This window comes from Nilaparvata lugens, chromosome 3, assembly GCF_014356525.2.
Source record: "Nilaparvata lugens isolate BPH chromosome 3, ASM1435652v1, whole genome shotgun sequence".
In the NCBI taxonomy this organism is placed as follows: Eukaryota; Metazoa; Arthropoda; class Insecta; order Hemiptera; family Delphacidae; genus Nilaparvata; species Nilaparvata lugens.
Window position 1 is genome coordinate 61,748,889 of NC_052506.1, and position 13,829 is coordinate 61,762,717.

The 13,829-nt window shown below is 35.3% G+C and overlaps 1 protein-coding gene across 4 annotated transcripts in view; it reads left to right on the forward strand.

The window, feature by feature from the left end:
- LOC111061045 (PDF receptor) overlaps positions 1-13,829 on the forward strand; it is a 270,887-nt gene that overhangs the window by 186,015 nt on the left and 71,043 nt on the right. For all 4 annotated transcript variants that reach the window (XM_039424282.1, XM_039424285.1, XM_039424283.1 and 1 more), the window contains exons 4-5: positions 7,823-7,986; positions 11,005-11,108. In XM_039424282.1, coding sequence (XP_039280216.1) covers positions 7,823-7,986; positions 11,005-11,108 — 268 coding nt within the window. The remainder of the gene's footprint in view (positions 1-7,822; positions 7,987-11,004; positions 11,109-13,829) is intronic.

The following is a 13,829-nucleotide window of genomic DNA, read 5'->3' on the forward strand; positions in this document are numbered from 1 at the left end:
AGATTACTAACATTCTGTCAAGAAGATTACTAACATTCTGTCAAGAAAACAAGATGGTTTCTGCCAACACCTTTTTCAAGCTGCCAAAAAGTCGTCTCTACACCTGGACTTCACCTAGGGATAGGCCAGGTGCAATAATGCGTAATCGGATTGATTACATCACAATCAACCACAGGTTCAGAAACTTAGTTAAGAGTGCCAAAACATACCCTGGAGCCTATATTGGATCAGACCACAATATTTTGGTTGCAGAAGTTTGTATCAGGTTGAAGAAGCTCATCCAACCAAAGTTGCCAGACCGAATAGATGTCAACAGATTAAAAGATGCATCTACCAGGATTAAAGTTGTCAATAATCTTAATGAGAAACTACATAATGTCACAGTCAACAAAAATAACCAGGGAATTGAAGTGGCATGGCAGACCATTAAAACAGTAATTCTGGATCCATGTAAAAAGCATTTGAAAAGAATGAAACATAAGAAAGAGAAAGACTGGATGACAGAAGTCATCTTGAATCTCATGGAAACACGTCAGAGGCTCAAGGCTTCAAATGTGGGAAAGGTTGAGATGAGAAAGATTCAGAACAGGATTCGGTATGAGTGCAGGCAGGCCAAGGAACAGTGGTTAAGACAGAAGTGTGTAGAGATGGAACATCTACAGGCATTGCATGAAACCCACAACATCCACAAGAAGATCAGGGAACTCACTGGGAGGAGAAACCAGAGGCCACATTATCTCCTGAATGATGTGGGTAAGATAGTCAGTCATGGACACAGATGAACAGCTTAAACTGTGGGAGGAGTACATAGAGAGGTTGTTTGCTGATGAAGAGAGGAAATGGCAAATGTGGAAGAAACAACGGGTCCAGACATTTTGAAGGAGAAAGTTGTCTATGCGATCCATAATATAAAAAAGGGCAAAGCAGCAGGACCAGATGAACTCCCTAGAGATGTTTCACAGTTGTTGGATGAGAGGCATGTTGCTAAGTTGACGGATTTGTCCAATATGATATACAAGAGTGGAAGATTTCCGAAAGATTGGCTAAAATCTACATTTATCACACTTCCCAGAAAAACATAATGCAAAGAAATGTGAAGACCTCCGCACAATCAGCCTTATGAGCCACAATCTCAAATTATTTCTGAGAATAATTCATGAAAGAATTAACATGAAACTGGAAGAGAAGCTATCAAACACACAGCTTGGATTCAGAAGTGGATTTAAAACTAGAGAGGCGCTCTTTGCTTATAAAGTGATGATTCAACGGTGTCTGGATGTGAATAAGAATGTCTATGCATGCATCATTGATCACAATAACGCATTTGACAAAGTACGTCACAACCCACTGATGGAAATTTTTGAAGAAGCATGCATTGATACTAGGGACATTCAGATAATCAAAAATTTATACTTTCATCAAACAGCAGAAGTTAGAGTCCAATCAAAAACTAGTCGAGAACTTGCAATAAAGCGTGGAGTCCGTCAATAATGTGTACTCTCCCAACTCTTGTTCAATTTATACTCGGAAAATATCATAGCGAAAGCTCTTGAAGAAGAAGCAGCGGGCATTGTCATGAATGGTACCCATATAAACAACATCCGCTATGCAGATGACACTGTGCTCTTTGCTGAAAGCATAGAAGACCTGCAATGAATGCTTAGCAATTTGATAAGAACAAGTGAGGAATATGGGCTCACATTAAATGCCAAGAAAACAAAGTACATGGTCATTACAAAGCAAGTAATTCCACAAGAGCACCTTTTTGCTGGACAGGATATGATAGAGCGGGTAGAGGCATATAACTATTTGGGAACCCGCGTCAGCTGCAATGCAAGTCACATGCCAGAAATAAAAATAAGAATTGGAAAGGCCAGAGCTGCCTTTGTAAAAATGAGAACTCTAGTGTCGGCTCGTGACTTGTCTCTTGAGGTTAGGGCCCGTCTCTTGAGGTGCTATGTGTTCCCTGTTCTCTTGTATGGGTTGGAAGCATAGACACTGAATAGGGAATGTGAGACCAGACTTCAAGCATTTGAAATGTGGAGCTACCGGCGAATACTCCGTTTATCGTGGACAGATAGAGTCACGAACGTAGAAGTTCTCAGAAGAATGGGTAAGCAACTAGATATTGTGCGTGACATTAAAATACGAAAGTTGACATACCTTGGACACATTATGAGAGAGCCCAAGTACATGATTCTGCACCTCATAATCTAAGGTAAAATAGTTGGTGAGCGCTCGGTGGGACGTAGAAGAATGTCTTGGTTGAGAAACCTGAGGGAAGCGTTTAATTGCACAACCAATGACCTATTTAGAGCGGCTGTGAACAAGGTAAAAATTGCCATGATGATTGCCAACCTCCGAAATGGAGACGGTACTTAGAGAAGAGAGAAGATGAGTTACAAGAATTTTGAATATAAGCCCGTGTATTGATTTTTTGTTCTTTAAGAGACTTGAGATAATTTAGTGATCCAATAAGGGTTTTTTCTATTCTGTTCATTTCATGGTTAACTTTCATCAAATTGGATCAACTTCGTTCATCCTTTGAATAATCGAACTTTTCTTCTTTGGTATTTTAATTATCTTGAATTAAATCAATGAAGCGATAAAGCTGAAGCAAATAGAGACATATATAGTATCACTTATTCAATCACAATCTCAGTATCTTGTATTCCCAAAATAAATAATACATGATTTGTGGAAACACCAAATACGTGGAAGAATATGGAAGAGGAGATTCCTTTATCATTCTCAGATCAACAATTCTTAACATTTATATTCAAAATATAATTTTCAAGCTCCAATCAAATCAGTAGAGTTCACGCTCTATATTTAAGTTGTATGTAGAGGAGAATAGTTTCAATCCTGCTATGAAAATACAGTGCAATTGTATTGATGCAAATTATTCATGATCTTAGAGTCAAATCATTATCAATTTTCAAGGTAATTTTAGGTAAATTTATGGCATTTAGAAAATTAATAACAAATTTACAAGAAAAGTGAATTTTTAATAAAAGGTAATTCAGTAACAATTAACCTCCAGTTGACTTATTAAAACTTCCAAAATTCAGAAGAAAGTGCAACAAGAGCAGAGCTATAATCAGTAAACATGATGAGTCTCGGCGATTCTGAAATACACTTCCTAAAACTCCAAAGTGGATAAAAATGAAAACTTTGATCGACCATATCTGCTCAAATATACCCTCAAAGCTTTCGGCAATTTCTGCCCACGCATTTTGCCAGCTGAACAACACAGAAACTGCGAGGACGACCAGATCGTATCTTATAAATGTAATTTCTTAGAGAAGATTTCAAGGGAGTGCTGTGTTTTTATAAAGCGCAAGGGAAGAAACATAGCTGCAAGCGTCTTCATTACAGCTGCTTTGGTTTCCATGAGTCTGCAAATAACTCCACCACAATAATATTCCAAAGTGTTCATTAATATGACTGTGTTGCTCGGAATTAATGCATTTTACAGCGCTGTAGTAGCTCAATTCTATCAGAAATTCCTCCTCAAACTTTCATAATGCTAATCTGTCTAATTCATGGGAAAATCTTGAATATTTCAACTAGTAAACATGAGAACTTGAAAATATATATTATAAACAATCGTAACAGAACTCTCAATATGAGTTTTTCTATATGAATTCTGATAAGGATGATTTCTATGTCATGAACAAAATATACTTGGGATGACATTGAATCACAAAATCACAAGGATCACATTGAAATATGAATGCAATTTCCGCTGGGTTCCCAAGCTTTTGATTGTTTTTTTGGCGGAATTTGTGAGAAAAGCAAAGATAACGAAGCCTATCTTATATGTGTCCTGAGTTAAGTCTTCAACTGCTAGTAGAAGTACTTCCTTGAAGGTTCAAAGATATTATTTTCAATAGTGTATGCAAAGAGCTAATGATAATTTTATAAATTTGAAAAGATTAACAATTTTCCTATAATTTGCAACATGATCCATCAAATACCCACTAATAAATTAAGATTTTTAATAATAACATTATTATATTAACTCATGATTCTTCCTAAAACTAGAGATCATATAACCAAATTCAACTTGGAAATAAGTATAATTATCACATCATTTTTTCTAAATCGGTTGTGTGAAATAATGTAATATTTATTTTATTTTATTTCTATTTTAATACATTCAACAAACTGCTCATTTGTTTCGCTCTGGGGAACCAGAACAACATCCATTCCATCACATTAATAATTGATGAAGGATGCGTTTGCAATTTTCATTCTATCATGTCATCTTCAATGAGTTTGGAAATGCCAGGAGATTTTTCCCACTCAAAATGGAACCGAATTCCAATTTAGCTGGTCGAATCAATTAACTGCAAAGGAAACCACATTCGATTCGTTAGCAATACCTTTTAGTTCCAGTATCATTCATTATCAAACTTGAAAGGGATGTAGAGAAGAGTTTCTATCCTTTGTTATTGATTCTCTGGATAATTAGATAAACTCGAACTGGTTTAAATAATTTATGCAGTTGATTCTATCGGATCTGCATGGAGTGCAATAAATTAAAAGATCTAGTTAACCTTGATGTATTGTTACATAATTGTTTTTCCAAATGATATCTCCATACTTTCCTGAATAACATTTTTAAAACTTATATTTTGTGCTGAAGATGAACCTCTCCATAGAAGACGTCAAAATGAACGTACCTACTCTACCATACAATTCTTCGATCACGGTACGCATAATTCCGTTTATCAAGTTCCCATATGAGCCTTTCATAAGATTTTCAAATCTGCTCAGCGTAGCTAAGGAACGGTATTTTCTCGTTACCTACTTCAAAAGACGCGAATGCAGGTAATACGAGAAACGTAAGAAGTAGGCGAATAGTGAGTAAACAAGTCTTTGTTCTGCATCACGCACCATAAAGACTGTTTTTCTCAAAGAATGAAGATCCTTGATTTGAACTATTCTGCAGAGAGTTCCCTGCATTTTTTCTTGCACAGATTCGTACTTCCAAAAACAACCTTCAGCCTGTGTGCCATGCATAGAAAGTATTAAGATTATGTTGCAGTAGATCCAGATTTCAAGATAACGGGAGTGAATATTCCTTTCAAATTAATATTTAATTTGAATAGTTTTCATTGACCAGCTTGAATTCCTGGGTCAGCGACCATCAAACAAGTTTGCGTTCCCACTTCACACCATCTCTATTATCTATTTCTATCTTTCCCATGTTTTCTTATACACTTCACTTCTCATTCTCTTTATCACACATCAATCTATCTATAATAACACTGGAGTAGTTGCGAGAAGATACTTGACACTATATTCTAGACTTCATTTCCAGATATTGAATACATACAGTTTTTTTAACAATTTGGGAACCAAATTTCATGTAGCAATTAGTATTAGCAAGTATTATATAGCAAGTCCCAAATTATGTAAAATTCTAGACAGAACCGAACTAAACTGAGCAGCATCTAAGTACATTTTTTAAGCATTCTCTACAACAGAGACTTATCACAATATTATATTATCAAGTAGCTTGAGTGTATATTATCAGAATGTCAGAGGTCTCAGGACTGAGATTCATTTATGTTCTGGCAGTCTGTAATGGCTTCCAATTATGACTTTGACGGAGACTCGGCTTACTTCTTGCTTCTCCAATAGTGAGCTTTTTGACCAGAGGTATACTTATACTATATTATATTATACTATTCATACACTAGAATTGTAATTTTTGGTTGTGTCAAGAGAGCTATTATGGGAAGCCATAGTCTTCCTGGTGCCCTCATACTGTAATGTAAATAAATATATCAATAAATAATTAACGCAAAAGACTATGGTTTTCCATAGGAACCTGAATATTCGTGGTGAAGATATACTTATTCTGTCCAATAAAAAAATATAATATCTAATCAGCTTTTCGGAATTTACAGTATAAATTATTGGAATATGATTCCACTAACTGATTACTTTTTCAATGTTCTGTAGAAAATAATCATCACTAGAACCGTAAAGGAAACCGCAAAGTGAAACTGATCTTCAAAAAATGAGTAGAAAATCCCTATTAGAGGCAGAGCATGCATTATCAAGCTACTGTACAATGAATGAATGGAATTGAAACTACCGTAGTTGTTTGTCGAGTGCCAGAATTGAACAAGTTTTGCTCGGCAGCAACAAGTACAGGCACACAGCAAGTGTGTCTGGGACCGTATACTTGATGATATTTGACTAATAATAAACCGGTAACTTATGAGTTAATTGAGAACATACCCTGAAGTCACGGTTGGCTCGCTATTATGACGGGCTGCTCATGATTTATGGGGTAGACTGCTGGTTATAGGGAAGGGAAATGAGAGAGAGAGAGAGAGAAGTGGAAGTGTGTATGAACGAGAGTGAGGAAGATAAACGCCATAAGAAATTCAAAGCGAATTTCCACGGAGTATCGGCATGTCTATTGTGCAACAAGGGCATAATGTTCCGACGCAGAAAAGTCGCCCCCCATGAATGAAAACGAATTTCCTTTTCAACAAGTGTCCTTTGTCACTACTTGTGCGGATGAAAACGTTTGCAGAGAGCTATGAAAAAATAATGACACGAAATTGCAACAGCCAACCTGGGGTTAAACTATTAGGGCATGCCGATGTAGTCTAGCCGTTGCTCTGTTGCTCTGCTCGATGAATAATTGAGTCATCCAGATTCCATCTGCATTCCAATGGATGTCGCCATGACCCCCCCCCCCGCACTTCATTTTGTCACTATTAGATTTCAACGCGTGCAATTTGATTAAGCAGAAAATTTTGTAATTATTTCAACTGGTTACAGAGTAACCAAATTTAAACACGAATCAATGTATCAACTATCCCTATTGAACTGCAAACAGTAATATTTTATAGAAAACTATACCGTATTTTATTCCTCATGAAAATCTATTTCTCAATCATTACATAATACATTTTCATAATTGGGATTTGATATTATGTTAATTAATTATATTTTTTACATCGTTAAAAAGGACTTGGCAACGTTGCAGAGCTTGGAAAGAATTGAGCTATCTGACAGGGATAGTAACATCAATGTAGATCAAATACTGCCATTGTAACGTGGACCTCACTAAAAGGTCTACTTCAATTTTTTTCAAATGAAGGCACAGAATAGGCACACAGTATTGATATCACTATTTTCATAATATTACAGATTTGTCCTCCGACGTACATTTCCATGGTCAGAGATGAATGCTACATAATATGATATCACAAAGTGTTTCTGTATTTCTTATATTGCTCTCAAGAGATATCGCATGCTCACTGTTTATCAGTGGAGCTTCAGTAGACAGTAGCCCATTCTCCAACTCAAGAAAACAGCAATCACACAATGTTGCTATTTCTATTCTTCATGTTGGATTGTTCTTTTATGAAAGAATTATGTGAAAAATATGAATTGATAATAATATGATTCTCCATAATAATATATAGTAGTTTTGGCTTTGGTATAGGTTTCATCACGGTGATTTTCGGAGTAGAACTATAGATTTTGTTTTGCACGCGATTGTAGGTGTAAATAATAATTGAAGGGCTCTCACTTGCCGCTATCAATCTCAAATATAAGCCCCAAAAGAAAAGCTCAATTAATTTAAAACATGTACAGATTGGATTGGTTTAATGACATCCTATCGATTATACCAAGAAAATCGCCCAATTCAGTCCATCACTAAGCTTTCAACATAAGGATAGTGTATTTCAAACACAGAAAAATAAATTCTCATAATAAATTATATTTTTATCCCTACTATTTTATTTACATTTCTAGAATCGATTGTTATTGCATTCTATTTCAGAATTTGCGACCAAGAAATGTTCTGCAGAGGGACGGTGGGAGGGAAAGCATCCAGGAGAGGAAGCGACATCGCCGCAGGGATGGACCAACTACACGCCCTGCTATACGCCCGAGATGCTCGAACTGTTCCGAAAGCTCTATGTCGGATCAGAAAAGGCTGCTATGGTGAGTAACATCACACAGCACTAGAATAGGGTCTTTTATCTGAATTGTATCTCAAATAGAAATATTGAATTCATAAAAATTGGATTTAAAGCCTTGAGCCTTGCGGCTCAATAAATCTGAAGTTATAAATATTTGTATCTTGTATCAGTTTTTAATTGGATATATGATAAGTCTGTTGTGTAAATAAGTTCAATCATAGTATAAGGTTGATTTTTCCAATACCAAATATTCATTTATCAATTTTATACGAACATATAAAGCGCAAATCCCTATTTGGGATACAAGCGAGAGTGAGCAATAAGCTAGAGCACACAAATTAAGTACAGTATAACGGGTCTCTCTCACAGGCATGTGCCCATAAGAGGAGCCACCAATGAAATGTATTTTATTTTTTACATGCAAATATAATTGTATTGTTAATCTTTTTTGGAGAATAAAGAATTTCAATTCCAACTTCAAAGTTAGTTAAAGCATAACATGGAAAAAGAAAATATGTTGACTCAACATTCCCACTTCATTTTGGAGAATGATTTATTCTTATTCATAATTTCCATCCAACGAATTTCGGGAATGAATAACACTAAATAGGAAGAGCAGAGAAACCAGCTTAGACTCATAAACCAACAAATAGGCTCAAACTCATCAATGAAATATCATTTCACCTAGTAGTATTAATAATGTTCTCTTTTAGTATTCCTAACAATTCAACAATATTAATTTGAGTTCAACTCATGTACAATAATTTTATTAAATAAATTGATATTTTTTCAAGTTAAACCAATTATTAGAAGCGTAAACTTTTGAGGCAACTTTCCTGAATATGATTCATGCGTTGAAAAATCACTTCCCCTTGGTTTTGGAACCCATATGAAACTAATTGTAGGTCCACTCTTCTCTCATTATCATCCGCCTCAAATGAAGTTATTAAAATCCATTCAACTTTGTATCATCTTCAGAAGAAAAAAATAGATACTTTGTATGAGTTGTGGACCTGCACAGTTTAACTGTGACCCAGTTGATATAAAGTATGTGCCAGTTAATTCAAAAATGTATTTACATTTGTACCGTGTTTGAACAAAATTTAAAACACAAATATCTGTGATACTTGAGATTAAACAGCATTGGCCGCCGTGGGTAAACAGAGAGTCGATTCGACTGCACTGCGGTCAGATGGAGGATCTAGGTCTCTGTCGAGCCAACTTTATCTTTGTTTTGGTAATGAAGCCTTCCGCCCACCTTGCTTTCAAATTGAAAAGCGACGAGGAATTCATCAGGCCATTCACGGTTAGAATTAGGATTTCGGACACACAAATCCCTTGATAGAATACTGCCTTATAACACATGAAATGTCATATAAAATTATATTTACATTCACGTAAAATTGTTCATTATTTCATTAGAAAGTGAATATTCTGTGATATGATTCAATCTAACTCGAAAAAAGTATCAATTTGTTTAATAAAATGATCAGGACTGAGCATCGCTTAGTATCTGCTAGAAATTAAAAATACAATAATTTCAGCTCAAGTCGATCAAGTCACATTGCAATACTCTTATAGGTTATGAAATCATTTTGCAAAAATATTGAGAATTATTCATTTTCGGTCATAGATTCTCTTCACTTAATACTGTGAAATTCATTGGTTCGGGTTAGTGAAACATCAATAAATTCCAAGTTCAATTTCACACAAATCTAAATTTCCGATAGTGTTACTCATGTTTGTCAGCTTCATTTTGGTGAAAAACGGGTTTTTACCATATACACAACCCTTTATCATCTAAAATTTTCATAAAGACTGATTCAGTATTGAGATACTTGATAATTTTTGAAACGGAAGGGGCTATCATCGGATACATCGTTATATTTTATCAGTCAACCAATTATGCGTGGGGCTGTGCGGCACTGCGTGACTGGGGAATTGCGAAGAGGCTCCTTCACGGCTACGGTACGGTATTGACTTTTCCTTTCTATCTCCAAAGAGGGCCGAGTCTGAACTCTCAAGCACCACTCAGGATTTTCAGGAGTTTGCGTTTTTTCAATGCTCTACTGTTCATATAACTCATCAGATTGCCAACCTGTTATTGAAAATACAATACGTGTATTGGAAAATAATGTGTTACTGTAAAAATGTTTCGATTTGAACATCTTCCAAACTAGTAAATTCTCTACAAACTATTATTATATTTTACTCAAGGTAATACCCAATAGAAATCACGTATCCTCGAATGGTTTCGCCTGAACAAGATGCTCACTTTTTATGAATGACGTCTTTGCAAATAAGAGCCTATTATTAATCAGAATAATAATAATCTTTTTCATAATCTTCCGTGAATCTATAAATTCAAATTCAGACTAAACACTATCGCTTGTAGCAGTGCAGAGAACCTTTATTTAGATTCTCAACAGAATGTGCATTATAAAGTTGTTTCCCCTTATTCCTTCAAATACTAAACTTGTATAAACTGTTTTAAAATCCAAGTCTGGAAATTGAAAACTCTTGAATAATTTCATGTATCTGAGTATTGTATAGTATTTCATGTATATCTGAGCATTGTAAAGTATTGAGTATTGTAAAGCATGTAGGGCGTTTGGAACCTCAAATCAAGCAATGAAATTTACAGTTTTTCTCTTTTTCAGAGGCTATTGCATTTTTGGTCAAATAAGAATTTTTTTTCAATTCTTAAATTCGAATGCAATTGTCTCAAGCCCAAGTATCTGTGATATTATCTAGAAAATCATCATAAGCGCCATATAACATTAACACCTAGATGAGTACAACGTTGTTAGTTTTCTCTTGAGATGCGATATAATATTAAAAATTTTCCAATATTCTGTCGTGATGAATATTATTCTCTTTTCTCCGACAGATGGTTGAGCGTGATTGAATAGTTTATTTGGCTGTTGAGATGAACAGTGTTTGCAGGAACAATACAGAAACGCGTTCAATGCGGTTGAGGATGTGTACTATGTTTATCGTTCCGTTTTTCATTGGTCTCTCTGTCTGTGTTTTGTTACAGAAAAAACTTGAGATAGCCGAAAGAACGCGCACATTGGAAATAGTCGGCTTCAGCATATCACTGGCAGCTCTTCTGATTTCACTCGCCATATTCTGTCATTTCAGGTCAGTTGGTGGCTTGCATGAGGAAAACTCCTCCTATTCCTACATCCTTTTGTCATTCCATCCACTGCGCCTACATGCACATGTATCACACACGCACGCACGCACACACATTGTTTCCACCATCACCACCAACTTTTCGGAACCTAATTTGAGCATCGTTCAGACATGGGCCGTGCCACACGGGTTTTGTGGGTGCAGACTGAATGGGATTCAGTTGATTAGTTTTACACTCCAATTCTCCAGCATTGTACTGAAAAAGCTTCAAATCCGTGTATTTATTTGCATTTCACTCGTAATCGTTTGATCTACAATGTCAACAGGGACACCTTCAATTTCTATCACTGAATATAAAAAACAAAGAATATGCCTAAACGAGAAGTTCATTTCCACATACAAGTCAGTGAGATCAAACCTATTCAAACCTATTCATCGTTCCTGGCCATTATACCATAATGTACTAAAAAATACAATATTATCTTATTACAGTGGAACTCCAACTATCCAAACTCCGACTATCAAAATCGCCTATTATCCAAATCACTTTCAGAAAAAAATTTGTCCAAAAAAAGTCCAAGTGCGCTATTATTCTTCCCCCCGCGAAGCCAGTGTTTGCGCGTTCGCTCACTATTGTCCTTCCCTCCGCCAAGTCAGTGTAGTAAAACATGTGAAAATATCATGTTTCTTTCATTTAATTCAATAAAAAAATAGTGCAATATCAAAACGTAGCTTTTTTCTCTCCAATGGCAATTTAAAAAAAAACTCCGATTATCCGAATGGGTCCCGGTCCCCATTAATTCGGATAATTGGAGTTCTACTGTATATTAAAGCTGCATAACTATTATTATAATGAGCAATGAGTTTGACGTACATTCAACACGTAGATTCATTTATACCGTACCTTCAATTCTGAAAAAGAGCGAAGGTGCTTTCCAATTGGGTTGAGATGACGATTTTCTAGTAGTTGATCTTTTGGAGTTTTGAAATGTCAATGTTTGAATGATATTTACACAATGAGTTTGCTGTATCATGAATCTACTTTTCCATGCAATTGTAAGGTAACAATGCTAAATAATAGAGACAGTGCTCCCACACTCAAGTGTTCATTAAAGGATAGAGATATATTGAAGAGAGAGGGAAATATACTGTTTTCAACAGAAACCTTGTTGAAACTTTTCCAAATTGAACCCGGAACTCTCGAATGATAGCAGTGAGTACTTCGAATACCTTAACAATTTCTGTAAAAGAGTTGTACCTGTCGATGCTTGAAATATACTGGCAAACGTTTCCAAGATCATGGAGCCTGAAGTAACATGCGCTGATGGATTTTCGAAATTTCAAGCTCTGAAGCTCAAAGAACAGGTGCCTCTGCTGCCTGATGCTATCCGTGCATGAGGTGCGTTTCTATTGGCCAAAATGCAGAAAGCCATTCCGCGTGTATCGGTTTCTCCTCTTTTGATGCTAGTTGCACATTAAAATGGATGAGGTAACAACATGATATCCATTTACGACAGTGCATGTACAAGTTCCAACATCTCTTTGAGCTAACATCTGATATCCCATCCCATGCTATTTCCAATACGCGACTGAAAACTCAAAATAGAATTAATCTATATCTAATCATAAAACTAAATTTGATAAGTCGAAAATGCCTTTTATATTGTTCCACAAAACGGAACATTATATCAGTAAGAAAAAATTCCAATGTTTATTTGTTCACACATCTTTTGAATTTCATCAACTCACAATAGGATAGATTCTGGAATGAATACACGGTAGCATTAATGATGATTCCAACATGGAGATGAATTTAAAATTCCATGATCAAATTGGTAGCCTACACTCTACACTCACTCATCCCATCAAAAAATTCTAAATGGAATAATTTCCTTCTCATCAATATTTATGTGACTGAGTGTGTGTAGGATTATATGCCTTCAAATACGCTGTCACACCCATTGTAACTCAATGAGTATTTCGAATCATGACATTGAAACTCATTCGAATAAGTGTCAGTCAACTTAATGCTTCATTGACTTGAATCATGTCATATTATAATATTCATCTTTATAACAATATTGTCATTGTTTTGGACAAACCTATATGAAAAATGTTTTCATAGCTATGTATTTCATCAGATTGGAGAAGAGCTCAGCTTTTATTGATTACATAGGAAATTATGTTATACCCTGTGATTGAAATGAATACATAGCCCACACCGGAAAACACATTTTTACTCCACAAAGCTAAATTACCAAGTTTTGAAAGCTCTATTATATAATATACTATGCTCTAGCCCATAGAATATCATGTCGAAAAAAGGCGAAAAATATTTGAAATGCAGCATTAATTGAATTATCTCATGATGATTTTCTGAGTACGCATATATAATATCTCGCAAATGCATTTTTTATAACTTTCTTGTACTCATTTACTGGAAGGGTCATTCACGGAATACTGAATGGTCACTTTATCCCTTCAACTGTTATTAATTATCTATCAATACACTTTCATCCTTTTCATTCCTCATTCGATTATTTAACCATTTATACTTCTTATCAGACCAATAGCAAACGAGAGACAGACCACTTATCGGATTTAATCCTATCACTATCAATTTCATATGAATAATAATATTGTTATGTATAATGACTAACTCTTGCCTACAAATTCTATATTGTGCGATGATCGAACTAATCTATAAACATTATCAATTTGAATGCG